Consider the following 16294-nt stretch of genomic DNA (forward strand, 5'->3'; position numbering starts at 1 on the left):
ACTGGTGAAAATTCTCACCCTCTGCTTGTCAATAATGACTTGGAAATTTGCTAAGCTACTTTTATAAACCAGGAGGAACTGTTTAAAATGCTGCTTCTGTCCCATAAGCTTCTTCACAGATTGTTTAATCCTCCTCAAAGCCTATTTTTAGGGAGATTGTCTGTTTTGAAAGTATTATAGATATCTCTCCTTGAATTTGATGTCCATTTCAGAAGTGAATTCTCACCTGTCATGTACAATTTTGTGTTGGCAAACACCCATCCAGAGTTCTAACTGCACATCTTCATGCCTTGAAACTAAAACAGCCACAAATCGTTTGGACTCCCAGCTCTGTTCAGGGAGCAACCAGAGATGAAAGTTTCATCATGAATAAATGAAAGCATTTTGGTGACTTAGCAAGGTTTTAGCTTGTGCGGAAGTTTGATTTCAGTGCTTCATTTAGGAAATGATTCAGCTTTATGACTTAAAGGAGTGAAGGCATCTGTGTTTGGGGAGCTTGTTAATATTAGGAGGGCTTGGGTGTGAGCTGTCTTGGGCTGCCATGCCGGGTCTCTTTGGTCCAAGCTGTTCCACGGTTTTCCCTCCCTTCTGAGGGAGGAAACCAGGCTGCTGGGTTTGTTTTTTTTTTTTTGTATGACCTCAAGGAAAGGCTTGTGCCGTAATTTCCTTGTTCTTGGAGGGTTTTTTGGGTGCATTTGCCTTTCTATCAGGAGGGCACATCCACCCTCTGTCCTTTGCTCAGAGGTTTTTTTGCCTACTGAGCTACTCTCTAGTAAAACAAATCATTACAGAGAGCTCCTTTTGGTGTAGCTCAAGGAATGTAGGTTACTTTCAGAAAGCCTAAATCCAGGCTTTCTTCCCTTGGTTTAAATGGACACATCCAGTTTGCAAAGAACGGCCTAAATGCCATAAGTAGAAACTTATCTATTCCTTTGTGGCCTGGTTTGTGCTAAGGGTGCCCTCAGTCACACCTGAAGCCGGGGTCTGGGCTAGAGATGAGATGCTGGGTCTGGTGTTCCTGAAAGATTCTCTGTCTGCCCAAAAAGAAGCCAATGCTCCATCCTGTATGCAGATGCCCTTCATTCTCACGTGGATACAGGTAGGTGCTCTGCCTGTGCTTTGGTTTAAGGAATTATTTTGTACTGTGGCAACAAATACAGGTCACTGCTGATAGAAAACGTCACTAGCAGTGAGAAATATCTGTATATGTGCCACAGCACTGCTGCTGCCAAGGGCTGGTGCCTGGGAAAGGAGCACATTTGCATAAGAGATGATCCATTTGGTTCTGAACTGTTTCATGTTTAAAAATCTGGACTAATACCCCAGTTAAGCAGAAGTTAATTCTTGTGAACTAGGCTTGTGTCCGATTAAGCCACCTATGGCCATTAGAACTTGATTCAATGGAAGGATTCTCCATTTTTCTGGAGTTTTGATTTGGGTCTGTAGTGGTTTTGTTGACCCCAATTTGTTGTTCTGTGGAAGTTGAAAGTTTGCTGGTGTTGACACATTTCAATACATTAAATGTAAGTTAAACAGCTTAGAAAAGGTGGATTCTTTTAAGCAAGTCACTGGCAAAAAACCTTTTCCATTGTGTTGGTTTTCCATGGCCTGGTTTTTGGTAGTGGGATGGCCACAGAGGTGGCTCCTGTGAGAAGCTGGACGCTTCCACCATGTCCAGCAGAGCCAATCTCTGATGGCTCTGAAGATGGACATGGCACTGGCCAAGGCTGGGCCAACAGGAGATGATAGTAATGCCTCTGTGATAACAGATTTAAGAAGAAAACCAAAAAGTGGGGCACAGTTGTTTTTTGTCTAGTCAGAGAAGAGGAGGAGGTGAGAAGATGTGAGGGAAACAACGTGGAGACACCAAGGGCTGTGGAGAAGGAGGGGAGGAGGTGCTCCAGGCACCTGAGTCGAGATTCCTCTGCGGGGTGAAACCATGGTGGAGCAGCTGTGTCCTTGCAGCCCCTGGGGATCCCCGGGGGATGCAGAGATCCACCCAAAACCCCTGGGGATCCCCGGGGGATGCAGAGATCCCCCCGCAGCCCCTGGGGATCCCCGGGGGATGCAGAGATCCACCCGCAGCCCCTGGGGATCCAGGGGGATGCAGAGATCCACCCAAAACCCCTGGGGATCCCCGGGGGATGCAGAGATCCCCCCGCAGCCCCTGGGCATCCCCGGGGGATGCAGAGATCCACCCGCAGCCCTGGGGATCCCCGGGGGATGCAGAGATCCCCCCGCAGCCCCTGGGGATCCCCGGGGGATGCAGAGATCCCCCCGCAGCCCCTGGGCATCCCCGGGGGATGCAGAGATCCCCCCGCAGCCCCTGGGGATCCCCGGGGGATGCAGAGATCCCCCCGCAGCCCCTGGGGATCCCCGGGGGATGCAGAGATCCCCCCGCAGCTCCTGGGGATCCCCGGGGGATGCAGAGATCCCCCCGCAGCTCCTGGGGATCCATGGGATGCAGAGATCCCCCCGCAGCCCCTGGGGATTCCCGGGGGATGCAGAGATCCCCCCGCAGCCCCTGGGGATCCCCGGGGGATGCAGAGATCCCCCCGCAGCTCCTGGGGATCCATGGGATGCAGAGATCCCCCCGCAGCCCCTGGGGAGGTGCCCGTGCCGGAGCGGGTGGATGCCTGCAGGAGGCCGGGATCCAGGGGCAGTCCCGGAGCACAGAGGGCCCTGCTCCCAGGCTGGAGCAGCCTGGCCTTGCGGCACTGCACCCCGTGGCAGAGTGACCCCCGGGGCAGCAGTTTTGGGGGGCTGTGCCCGTGGGAGGGGCTCAGGCTGCAGCAGGGGCGCTGTGGCTGCTGCTCCTGGGAGCGGCCCCGCGGCGGGGAAGTTCAGGAGAGCTCTCCCGTGCGAGGGACCCCACGGCCTCGCAGGGGAAGATTCCTCTCCCGGAGCAGCGAAGGAAATCTCGGGGATGGACTGAGCAAACCCCCGTGCGCTGTCGGTGGGAAGGAGGGAGGGGCTGGGGGAAAAATGTGTTTTAAAGGCTTATTTTACTTCCATTATCCTCTTCTGACTTTGTTAATAATAATCTCCCTTTGTACCTCTAAGTTGAGCCTGTTTTGCCCTTGCAGAATTTTCTCTTGGTCCTTAGCTCACGAACCCAGCATTAATTTTTTCTCTCCTCTGCCCAGCTGTGGCAGGGGAGGGTGAGTGAGCAGCTCTTGTGGGTGCCTGGCATTGGGCCAGCAACAAACCACAATATCTGTAAAAATTCCAACTTGGCATTTATTTGAGGTCTTGATATAGGGACAAAATTCACAGTGTCTCTGTGGATCATAGATTTAGGCACAAATGGTGGCTCTGGGTTCCACTTCCTTGAGGAGAAGTCTTTAGGAAGATGATGTAGGTCCAACAAAGTGGATATGGAGGGATGTCCTCATTCAGTTTTGAGTGCAGTCACATATTTTTGCTCTAAGTTCCAATATTTCAGAGCACTACAGAGACACTGAAAATTTGGGCAGAACTCATTTGGCTGCTGTTATTCCAGTTTCCATAACATGCCATGGAAACAGGCTTACCCCAATGGCAGAGAGCAGGGAGACAGTTATGGGAAAGTGACACAAGGATTTTGCCTTAATTTCCGTTCTTGGTGCATCCATTCTCTGCATGTTTCAGCACTTTCTCAGAGCATTTCCCTTCCTTCTCTCTGGTTGCTGTGTTTTACTGGTGTTTCTCTTAAGCTGACAGGTACTGTGGCACATTAGCACCAGCTACATAATTTCATAGCTTGTATCCCTTCATAAACTCACTGTCCAAAGTATTATTTCCTTGCAAGAGATATAGATTTATTTTTCTTAAATATACAAATTTTAAATTGCCCTCAGGACTTGAGCCATTTATTCTTAAATTGAATCTTATTTATTGTAATCCAGTTCCAACTGATAGAGCATTCCTCATATTATTCTGACAGAAATAAACACGGAGCTGAAGTGCTATCTTGGCAGAGAGTTATATGAGCTTGTAATAGCTGCATGCAACTGAATTTTCATTTCACTTTTATTTATTGGAAAGCTATCCTAGGATTTTGAATTGATTCCTCACTTTTGTTTGCATTTATATGTATTTCTTCAATAAAAGGAAGAAATCTCCTGTTATTTCAGGCCTCATCAACCTTCCTGAAAAATAACATGAATACTACTAGTATCAGGAAAATTGAAATACTTAACTGTAGTTTTCCTATCCATGCCAAAAGAAATCTGTGCTAAACCAGCAAGTGTTCAGGGCAGAAGGTGACTTGGAATTGCAGGTGTGTATTGAAATGGCATTCAGAGAACAGGTATTATAGCTGTAATCTTTTAACAAACAACAGGTGGTACATATGTTAAATTTTCCTCTGAATGAAGCAAACCTAGGATTACAACACCCTTGGGGGAACTCCCCAGGTCCTGTGCAGTGCACAGAATGCTGCCCTGATAGGAGATGAGGGAAGGTTACTTGTCAAAAATCCCAGCACAAGGTGTAATGTAGTAATATTCCAAATAGATATTTTTATTAGTTCTTATCATTTCAAAGTCATGGAAGTAGAATCCATGGCAAGCTGTTGCTAGTAGCAGAAAGGAAGAATGAGAATGCTTTGGACAGCTAGATGATGCTCTGTGGTATTCACCTGGGAGCTGAGAAGCAGTCAACTGTGTTTCCTAAGGGCATTTAAAGCATAAGGGTGGCAGCCACTGTTTAGCCTGTAAAAGCTGCTAATTTTCCACAGCAGTGAAATATTTATTTTCTGAGTCAAGACACTGTCATTTTAGAGCAGCAGCTGTCTCCAAAGAGGAAATTTATCTGCATGTAATATAGCAAAGACTGGGAAAAGTGTGTTCCGGTCTTTTTTCTAAAAGACTCCATGTAATACTTCTTAATTTTACAGTAATATAAGAGATAGCAGTTCTAAACTTCATAGTCATGTAATAATATGCTTACATGATTATTTTCTGAAGTCTCAGCTCTAGAAACTTGATCACGACTTGCCTAAGCATTCTGGGGCAAGACAATGCAAGGTGGGTGGTGTATTGTTACAGCAGAATATTAACGCTTGGATTTGTGCATGGCTCCATTCTAACTGGTGCCAGAAAATCACATTAAAAGTATATTCTGTGAAGAGCATCCTGCTTCTGTGATCAGGAAGGTAATAAATTTAAAATATAATCATTGACTGAAAATTCTCTAGTATAAGAAATATTTCCGTGCCTGGGGGAACAAATAATGTGGATACATCCTGTGGCTGATCTTTTGCCTTTAAATTCACTTAATGAAAATGCTGGATAGCTGATGAGTTAAGCATTTCCTGATGGGCTGTGTTGGTGATAGGGTGCCGTGAGAGAATATTCCTGTGAGATTTCCACCACTTTCTGCTTTGGTTGGTGAAAATCCGGAATCATCGGAAACATTATCCCAGGCTGTTTGGAGTAGAAATACAGCCCAGCTGAGTTTATCTGAGCTTCTAGCAAAGACAGAAACTTTTTACTTCTTATCTGAACTCGGCTGCAGTGTCATTGAGGCTGTACTGATCAGTACTCCCTGCACCCAGGGCAGGGCTCATTTGCTGAGGTCCGTGGGGATATTTGCTGCTGTTACAGTGCAAGGGCAAACCCTTCCAGCCCTGAGCCCTCGGTGATGATTATCATTGCTCTGCAGATTCTGCTCCTGATCATCTTCTAATACTCCTAGATAAATGTTCCTGAGTGACTTGTAGGTTACTGAAGTCTCCTGCCTCAGTAAACCTAAAGTAGTTCTGCTCGGGAGATAATAGGCAATGTCAGACATGCTGATCTGTGCCCTTTGCAATAACATTTTGAAAGTATATATTTAACTCTCTATTTGTTTTGTCTTTTTCTCCACCTTGATTTCACAGCAGATCCTGCAATAATTTACCCACTTCATGGACTGCTTGGGCATTAGGAAATAGGTAACCATTTAGCTGAGCAGAAGAAGTTAGGAATATTCTGGGTTTCTTGCGCTGCTTACATTCTTCATCTTTGGAAGATATCTCCCCTGTTCTTTATAGGGCTTCATGGTTCAGGATTCTGAAGCTTCTTCTTGGCACATTGAAAAGATAATTTCCCATTAGGAAAAGCTCCTTGCATGTCTTACACTGCTCTTTCTGCCCCTTTACCTCAACAAATAAACCCTTTTTAAAAAGTCGCTCTTTTCTTGTGTTTCTAATCTTTTGAGCCCTTGGACAGCCATGTCAGGCTTCTGTTTGTTTTTCTGCTGTGGAATCTCATGCTATTAGACACATTCAACTGCAAAATGAGTATTTGTATGATTTTAGATAATATAACATTAATATGCTTATCACTCCTAGTAAATCTCATCCTTGTTTCTTGACTCACTGAATCAGTATATTGGCAGCTCCTGACACACAGCCATTATCCTTGGCTTGTGATAGTGGGATTTCACAGAGAAGTTTGCATTAAATAGGATTCAGGACCATGGATTTAAAAAATGAAATATTCTTTTATATCCAAAAATAAATGATTTTTCTGTGACTTTATATTTTCCAATTTATTTCTACATAACCTTTGATTCACTGAGTGTTATCTGTTGGAAAAGGGCAGCATTCCTTTTTGCTAGTATATCATCATAGGGGAATCATTATACTCTATAAATATATGAATATATTAGACTTGATTAAATTATATTTTGATTATTTGGTGAAATGCTGTCTTCTAGATAAAGCTGCATACATGCAAAGACTATAAATATAAAAAAATGGATTGACATTCCAGTGCTAATTATGAACTGTGAAACAGGAGTACCATTGAGTAGTCCCTGCTCTAAATGACAGAGTTGGGGTTGGTTTTCTCTCTGTGTGCAATAGGAATGTATTTATGTAGAACAAGAAGTGAATTCCAGATTCACCCATGCAATAAATGATGGGAAGGCCTTGGACACCACCTACTACTGTCCACCAGTTTTAGAGAGAATTCTGCTGCTGTGACATTTCTGTATGGGAGCATCGTTCTTTGTATGCCTGGAGAAACCTGTGGGGTGTTCCATATCCTGGAGCAGAGCTGTGGTATAGATCTCTGTTAGGGAAGCCAAAATCTGTTCCTGGTTTAAATGGTTCCTATGTTAGACCATTTTCTGTGAATTGATTTCAATTTGCTCTCTGCTCAGCCTTGTGGATCCTTATGTTCTCAGCCCTTTTTAAAAGCCTTCAAAGCACTGTTTTACTTTCATTAGAGTCGTCTTTCAGGAATGTGGAGTCCCCTTTCCAGAATATCTGAATATTTGCTTCATTCAGGAACTTCTGCTGCTTGGGTATTGATTGCCCAGACTGTCTTCTGCTGGGGGAGCCAGAGGAAGAAATAAAAACCTGTCAGGAACTTTGTATGTAACGAGGTACCAGCACTGCTGTGAGTTGGACATGGGGAAGGAAAAATAGTTGTATTCATCTTATAGGAAAGTAGTACCACAATGGGGAGGAACACAGTGACCAGACCACCCAGTCCTGGGGCTTTAGAGCTTTTCCATTACAGCCCAGAAATGTTACAGAGTTCAAGGCAAACTTTTCAGGAGAAGGTCATAAATGTCCAGCCCCTTTAGAGCCATCAAATGCAATCCTATGCTACAATGGGAGCACATTAAGTATACTTAAAAGAAAGATTGAGCAGTTTTTGACCAAAAGAGAAATGGATTTCCACTTAAAAGTTTTTCCTCCATGGAAGCAGGTGAGAATTTTTCAAGTTTTTTCCCTTTTCTGAATTCTAGGATAGGGAAAAAACACTGTCAGTCTCTTTCCTATTTCCAGTCTTTGCCATTCCACTCTGCTTTCTAGTAGAAGGGAAGTTTTCTTGTTGTTAATACTATTTTTTTTTTTTTTTTTGGTCTTTTTCTCCCTCTCTGAAGTTCGTGCTTGAGGCTACCCACCCTTCATGGATCTAAGTGCTCCCAGCACAGAGCTGAGACTCCCTGGATGTCCCCAAAACCTTACAAGGCACAGGCTCCTTACAGAACCAGATCCCTACACGCTCCAGGCTCCCTTGGCTTTATTTTCTGTTGTAAAGCCTTGTGCTTATGTTGAAAAGGTGTGATGAGGAGGGACCTGTTCTGAATCTTTTTTCCCAGCCCCAGTTGGTACCCTGCAAATCAGCTGTACTGTACCATACAGCACCCTGATTTATGTGAGACATCACGTATTGATGCCTTTATAGACAGCAACTTAGTGTTTCAGAGGAGTCTGCATGTTACAAAAAGGGCAGCAGGTGTTATTTAGACTAAATTGACCTTGAAATTGATTTCTTTATTTTATGACTTACTGAGGGGAGATTAATACTTTTTTTTTCCTGCAGCCTGAAACAATTTACATGGTAATAGAAGGCATAGTCAGTCAAATAAATTGCTGGAAGCAGTGGTATTCCAAGAAAGAAAATATGGATCTTACTTGCATTGATTCTTTCTATCCTCAGGGAGTAGCTAAGACTTTTAACACTGGGGAAGGACTGCCAAAATTTATTTTTCCCATTAAAGGCAAAAGAATGGATAGTAATGTCTGTTAGCTGACATTTACTCTAAACTTTCCGTTTGAGGGGTGGGGAGAAGGCTGTGCCTCATATAAAATTTAGGGAGCGTTTTATTGCTAGTTTTTGATTTCTCTAAGGGCAGATGGATAGAAATGGGAATCATAAGAAACTTCTGGAAAGCCTGGCATGGCCACAGCACAGCTGCCCTTGGTAACAGAACAGACCCTGAAAATAAAATAGCCTGTAAATGGTTGTTGCAATTCTACCTTCGAGTACCAAGTAGAAATCACCTCAAAATACAAATGTTAATGGAAACAAGAGACCCAAAAGACATTACCTGGAGGAGACACTGATTCAGGAACATGAAGTGTAGCTCTACAGGAGGGAGAAAGTTTTTTGTTTTGCTGCTGCAGTGCTGAAACTGTGTAATTTCCATTTCCTGTAGCCTCCAAGACAAGTGCATGATTTGTCAGTGGCACAATACTTTGCATAACGTGAACATGTACGAGATATTATTATGACACATTATCTGAAAATGAGTGCAAAAGCAACTCCACAAACCAATTTTTTGTTTGCTATAAATACAGAAATGGTGTAAAGGAAAGTGTCTTATATGTGAAAATCATTATGATGAGAATTAATCTCCTTTGTCTGTCAGAGAGCTGCCCCTGAATGCTGCTATTGCAGCTGTAGTGAGGGAATGGTTATTTCAGCCTGTGTGATACAGGACGAGGGTGTTTGGGGGATCCCAGTCCAAGCATCTGGAATTACTGGGGAAGGGATTTGGGCTCTTGCTAACAGGCTTAGATTAGTCTGGACTGTTGTTGGAATTCTCTGCCCCCTAAAAACAACCTTGACCTGAGGAGTTTTGCTATTTTGCTTTTATTTTCTGGTTCAATGTCCCTGGATTTGCCCAGGTTGTGAGTTATTAATAGGGAGCACACCATGAGCTTTCCAAGGAGGTGTCCTGTCCCACATGTAGCCTTGGCCTAGAGCTGTTTATTAATTTGTTGCTGGTTCACAGAGCTGTGCAATGCTTAGAAATTTAGCTGGGTTGGGGGGGAAAAAACAAATATATTTGCAAAATAGCTGCTTAAAATGTCATATTTATTTGGATCTCGGGGCACTGCTTTCTGGAAAAGAGTTGTGTGAAACAAAATGTGTTGTCTCTGCCTGCCTGCCTCTCCTAGGGAGTTTCCCAAGAGGAACAGCCCTGCAAAAAGGTTAGTTTGGATTCCCACAGTCCTTCCTGAGCACTGTGAAGCTGTGATCCCGGGGAAGTCGTGCAGCCTGAGGGGCTCTGGAACCAGAGCATCCTGCTGGGAAGGGAGGGGAAGGCAACGGGCGTGGAATACAAATAGCTGCACATCCATCCTGCTGCATCCCCGTGCACGGTGTGCTCACAGGTGTGCACAGCAAAGCAGGGACAGGGAAATGGCTCTGGGGCAGCAGTGACAGAGGAGCTCAGCTGAAGGGACAGAAGGGAGGACAGCGACATGAGTAAACTTGAAGAAAACCTGAAAAAGCAGCAAATATGCAGCTGCTCAGTGGCACAGCAGTGGGTAAGGGTGTGGAGGCACTCTTAAATCATCCAGGGGGTGGAAAAGAGAAGGTTTGCTTGGTGGTTTTCTTTGATGTTGGTCTCAGTTTGCAGCTTCTTAGTGGCCAACAGTGACTGCTATGCTTTGTGGGAATCACGGAATTGGAGCACAGGGGTTTGTCTGTGAGGTGATTTGATGGTAGTTTGGCATCTATTTACACCTGGTAAAGTCTGTTTGTTGGCAGCTCCTATGAAGGAGTTGGTGTTTACAACAGATAAATTGAATGGACAGTGAGTGATACTCTATACAATTCGGAGGCTGGGAGATGCTCAGGGTGAAGGAGTGGAGAATTACTACCCTGAAATAGGATCTGTCTGCTGGGTCATAGCACATCTCCTATAAATAAAGGATCTAGAATCTTAATATATGGAGGCATACTTGATGATGATAATTAAAAGAAGTTCATAGCAGTTAGTCTTTGCTGTCTTGGACACAATGGCCTTAATTTCAGCTTATCAGACTTTAATTCCCAAACATTAGGAGGAACTGTGTAGCTTGGCTTGCCATGTAAATCTGATCTTTATTGATAGGAATGGCATGACAAGAGGAGACCAGACCTGGGAGACCTTTTCAAAATATAAATATGAGTGTAATGGCTGTATTCATTAGGGAAGAGGCAAAAAATTTAGCCTGCTAACTCTTTCTAACATATCCTTTTAAAATCAGAACTGTTTTAATTACTGGCCTGAGTCTTGTACTGGTATTTGTTTCACCTCTATTTAGGCACTGTGGCGCTTCTATCACCTATTAAAAACTCTTAAGCCCTTGTTTCTGTATTGCAGTAACAGCAGAGTACTCAGCTTATTCTCATGCCCAAGCCCCAAACTGCTTTGTGACTTGTGGAATGCCAGCTGGGATGTAGGAGAAGCTTCCTGAGGGATAGAAAATGAGGGATTTTATATTGCTTTAGGGTGGACCTAGATGTAGATCTGACACAAAGAATGGTGAGCCAGCATAGCCATGGGCCTACCTCCTGCACAGCCTGTGCTGCAGGGGTTTGGATCAACATTTGCAGGGCTGTTGCTAAGCAGGAAAAGAAACCAAGGTCCCTCTAATGGAACAGAGAATCATTTATCATAAAATGCTGAGAGAATTTTGAGTGGCTGAGAAACTGTCACCCAAATTTCATGTGGAGGCTGTGCGGGGTGGTTCAGGAAGTGTAATGTAAAGTTTCTGAAAGGCAGGAGCTGTATCATCATCCTGTCCTTCCCACCCCACTGCCTTCTAAAAGAGAGATCAGGCTGCTGGCTTTCTTGGGGGTCAGGATGGTAAAACCAAAAAAGTGTGTAATTTAGTCAAAAGGGTCTAAGGCACAAGATGAGTGGCAATGAGAATCTCCATAATCAAATGTTTTACTAATGGCTCCTCTGAGTCTAATCACAGTGGTGCTCAATGTTGGTCTTTATTCCTGATATGTAAAGTGCCAACTATTATGTTTAATCTGACTATTTTTTCCCCTCTTCTCTTTTCAGGACTATAAATCTGATGTTATGACTCTGGTTTCCAGTGCCAAGAACAGTCCTCAAGGTCCAGTAAGTAAAGCATTTTACTGAAGAGATTAGATTTTGTAACTGAGTTTAGATCTTCTTTTAAATTGTTTCGGTCATCAATCACTGGCACTAACTCTTTCCTGTGACACCTTCCTGCTTTTGAAGTGACTGCACTTGAATTGGCTTAAATGCTCTTTAATATGTGAATATATAGAACAGGGAATATCTGTCTTACCAAAGAGAGGCAAAGTGATTAGAATTGTTGCAGTTATGTTCTTTAATAGCCCCGTGGCTCTCCCGTGTGCTACAAACTGTGTCGTCTCCACACACAGACTGGGCTCCAGTCTGTGTCTCACTGTTGTGCAGAGAGGGAATAAAATCTGGGGGAATGGGAGGGTGGGGTTCAACTGCAAACCCCTCTGGAATTCCATACTGTAGTGAGGAGGGCAGATACAAAAAAAGAAAGCAGAAATTGGGGTGAGTTTGGAGCCATGCCAGAGCCAAGCGCTCACAAGGGCAAGGCCACTGTTGGCTTGGAAACTGAGCAGGGCTGGACCAAAAGAGAACGACCTTATTCTGGCTTAAAGGCTGGATATCACCTAACCTGTGTCTGTGCTGCATACTTCATTTTCTAAATAATATCATATTTTGTCAGGAAATGTGTCCCATAAGCCAAATTTATGCTGAGGTGTTAACAGACCTGATTTACAGAGGTGCTGGTGATACTCAACACTGTCTGATGTCATGAAGAGTTAGTCATCCGTTGCAGTCAAGTTCCTTTAATCTTTTGTTTGCCTCTCTAAACCAGGAATATTGTGCTACAGTTCCTTTCCAAGTGCCTCTCCTTGGATAGTGCCAGGAATTGGAATTATGTCACTCTATGAACATTTAGTTTGGGTATTTCTCCCCCCTCTTTTTCTGATTATCTAAGCTGTATCCCCTCAGACTCAAGGTTGTAGGAGTGTGGATTTATGCCAGAATAAGGAAACACTCAGTATTTCAAATGTTTGGCAACCCCTTTTTCCCTGTTTGCAGGCATGATTAATGCTGTTTTAAACATGAACATCCAACATTAACAGTTCCCTGAAAGGAGGAGGTGGTTGGACTTCCTCCAAATGAGCACTGTCTTTCAGTTGGAAATCTCTGGCTTCTGAAACTGCTTAGTCACACCAACGGAAATACAAAAATATCTTGAAAAGTGAAAATATATACAAGAGATTTTTAGCTTCTCTGATGATTTGACAGAATTCTTTTTTTATCCCATATAGTAGGTTTTGGAAGAATATTTTTCAATAATTCTTCCTGCACTGGCGCTTCCTGCTGGAACATATGCAAAGTCACAGCCTTTCTGTTAGTTTGTCAAAAGTTAACTTGCAGAATGATGTTCTGAGAGGTGGAGGTTTATTTTTAGAAGCTTGGTTTTTTGTGCTTCATATATTTGCATTGAAATTAGGTTTGTGTCAGTTAAAAACAAATTTTTTGAAGAATGATGTAGTGTTTTTCCTGGCTGAATGTGTTCTCTAAACTAGAAAATGTTTTTACAAGTGCAGAACAAGATTTGATGAACACTTGCCATTTTGTACTGAGAGGGCAGGGGGCTTTACTGAATTTCTTTGTCAAACTGACGCAGGGAGTCTCCTCCTTTTCCTTTTCCTTTTCCTTTTCCTTTTCCTTTTCCTTTTCCTTTTCCTTTTCCTTTTCCTTTTCCTTTTCCTTTTCCTTTTCCTTTTCCTTTTCCTTTTCCTTTTCCTTTTCCTTCTTTCTGTGACTGAATCCTTTTGTTGTCTGTAAGAAAGTGTCCTCAGATTTCGAGGTAGTGACTTAACAAACAAGATTTCAATTGTCTTCCTTGAGCCTTAGTAACTTAGACTTTAATTATTTTTTACTTATTTTTGGGTGATGGAAAGAGTTCTAAAGGCACGTTTATCAGTACATTTTGATGTACTGAAGGGGGTTGTGATGAAAAGAGGAAAAGGTTTCCTGTTTTCCATGATATTTCTTATGCCACGCTACACTGGCATAAAAATAATGAGTTAGGAGTTGAGCTTATTGCTCTTGAAATTACACTGTCTCTGTTGTTGCTTTGAAAATTGTTTGTTGTGATGGATGAGAAGGAATACATAGATTTTTCAAGTGTGTTGCCAGATCATTGCTTATAGAACAGTCTGGTAATAAAAGGAGAGTTGACAGATGAGAATTCAAATGGACCTGAGAACGAATTATTCAATAATGCCCCAGTTCCAGAGCCTGAAAGGCTTATTTCCAGGTGGATTTTTTTTTTAAAATAATTGTTGGCTGCTTTTCCTGCTCTTAGTGACAGATTCTATATGAAAGTCTAATGCAGCTCAATCTCAGGCTGAATTCACATCTGTGTTACATCCCTGAGACTGCACTGAAAGGGCTGGAGACACTGTGGTATAAAACAGCAGTGGGGAATCAGATCTATCAAACTTCATGTTTCCCGATAGCTATAGCTGCTTAATAGATTGTTTGTTAAATAATTCAAGATGTTTTCATTAAGCTGAGTGATTGAGTCTTTTAAAGCCTTTCTTTTGTTCTTAAATCTCATCAGGCAGCTGGTTGCACCTGCAGAGCTTAGAAAAATGTAACTGAAGGAATTATTATTGGAAGCTTTAGGAAGATGTAAAATTACTGGCTGCCAGACTCTGGAGGGATGGATTTGGGCTGGATCCTTGGATTTCTGTCCCTTTTTCTTATGGCTTCCTCTAAGTGCTTCACTCTTCTATCTGCAGCTTCACAGTCTTAGGCTGCTTTAAATTCTCCTTCCTGCATATTAAAGGTTTGTTTTCTAAAGTGCCTTTGCTTTTCCCCCATTTCCATTTCTCCAACTCTTGTCTATATATTGATATTTGATAACAAATATTATGTACTGTTTTTTAATCAAGAAATGTTGAGAAAAGGTAGTGGGAGTAAAATAGGACTCTTCAGGGTAATTCAGGAGGGACAATAATGATTTTTGCTGAGAAATAAAATTGCTGCAAGAATTGCTGCCTGTGATCTGAATAGAAATGTTATAGTACCTGAAATTACTTCATCTCTGCTGCTGCTCCAGGAAGGATATCTATTAGCTGGGGATAATGGCTTGCAAAAAAAAAAAAAGGTGGATTTCTTTAAATTTCAGATTCCTATTGAATGGAATGTATCTTAGCATTCTTAAAAAAAAAAAAAAAATTAATGAATCTGTCACTACCAGGGAGAGAACAATAGAACTGAAAGCAAAAATAACTCTTCCCTGAGCATCATCACAGAGCATTTGGATAATGGGTTAGGTGGGAGGGGAGAGTCTTAGCATACTGGGGAGAGGGGTATGTGTATTGTGCAGGTATCTCAAATACTAACATAGAGCTGATCTAACTTGTGCCAATAAAAACAATAAATATGGGAAATATCTGGCTACATTTGTTTTTATTTCTCAAACTAATTTATAGAACTACCGAAAAATCAAGGAAATTCTTTCCAGCTCTATCATGAGGATGGGAGAGTGGTTTATGATGAATGGAATACAGTGTGAGGGGAAAATTTTACCTGAGATGCTTATTGTGGGAAGATTTTGTAAAGTTTTCCATCACATTACTGATTTGAGAATCCAGGCACATGAAATGTAGTGCTGTGTTAATGCACAGCAGATGGGAGCAGTCAGAAGCAGGTACAGAGTCCTGAGTTTTGTTCCTTCCATCTCCATCTCCTTGCAGAGTTTTGCTCCCTATTAATGCACATGGCTGTGTGTTTTTATCCCAGCAGAGGAATTGGTCCAATGGCTGGAGCTTGCAGCCATTATTCCATAAATTATGGATAATATTTTCATCTTATTGGGAAATGTCTCCTTGAAAATACCCCAGTATCATTTAGATGACGAGTCAGTGTTACTATTACTCATTGCACAGGGAAAATCCTCAAATTATAAATGTTACTTAGTGATGAATGAAATTAGGACAAACCAGTTATTCTTAGATTCAAACTCCTGTAATATATTGACCCCTTTTCCCTCTGCCATCAGTCTATACTTGTGTGTTGTTATTAAATCAGGTGCTGAGTGTTGTTTATTTGGCTTAACCTTGCCTGGAGTGGTAATGGTGTGGTGTCTACAGAGCTGGAGCTGATTTATTATTCTTAGAGAAGCAGATCTCCAGGACAAGTTGACACTGGTGGCGATTTTGAGTTTTTCATTGATTAAAATCAAGTTAGGTGTCATCTTTTCTGGCAGGAGAGATGAAACTAAGAAACTGCCCTGTTCTCGCAGCCTTCCTTCACTTCACCAACAGATTCTTCTGTGTTTGTGCTCAAGCCAAGGAGGTGTAAGACTAAATAAAATAAGAATAAACAATTTCCAATAGCAAAAATTTCCTGCTAACAAGCAGGTGAATCCAGAGAGCTGCTGAAATGCCAGGTATGGTTTGATAAAAGATCCTTGAATCTCCTTGAATACTTGTGGTTTTGGGGTAGCAAGAAAAGCTGGCTTTGTACAGCAACTCCATACAGAGACATAAGGTGTGTCTAAAGAAGAAATGAGCTTCTTTTAAAAGGAATTGCAGAAAAAAAACAAAGGAGAAAACTAAATGCCTTTGCTGCTGTCAGTAATCAAATTTTGGTACTTCTAAATACTGGAATGTAGTAGACTTTCAGGGAGGGGCCTTGTGAGCATCCTCACAATGGAAGAATAAATTAATGGAGATGAAAAAAAAGCAGGAAAAGGCTGTGTCTTCAT

General features: G+C 42.4%; 1 protein-coding gene across 27 annotated transcripts in view; it reads left to right on the forward strand.

The window, feature by feature from the left end:
* The window catches only part of RBFOX1 (RNA binding fox-1 homolog 1), a 1132467-nt gene that overhangs the window by 127145 nt on the left and 989028 nt on the right, over positions 1–16294 (forward strand). For 25 of the 27 annotated variants that reach the window (XM_069030260.1, XM_069030257.1, XM_069030263.1 and 22 more), the window contains one exon: positions 11551–11610. In XM_069030260.1, the coding sequence (XP_068886361.1) occupies positions 11551–11610 (60 nt within the window). Of the gene's footprint in view, positions 1–954; positions 1100–11550; positions 11611–16294 lie in introns of those variants that run through there. The other 2 variants (XM_069030258.1, XM_069030281.1) reach the window with 2 other exon arrangements.

This window comes from Aphelocoma coerulescens, chromosome 14 (assembly GCF_041296385.1).
Source record: "Aphelocoma coerulescens isolate FSJ_1873_10779 chromosome 14, UR_Acoe_1.0, whole genome shotgun sequence".
In the NCBI taxonomy this organism is placed as follows: domain Eukaryota; kingdom Metazoa; phylum Chordata; class Aves; order Passeriformes; family Corvidae; genus Aphelocoma; species Aphelocoma coerulescens.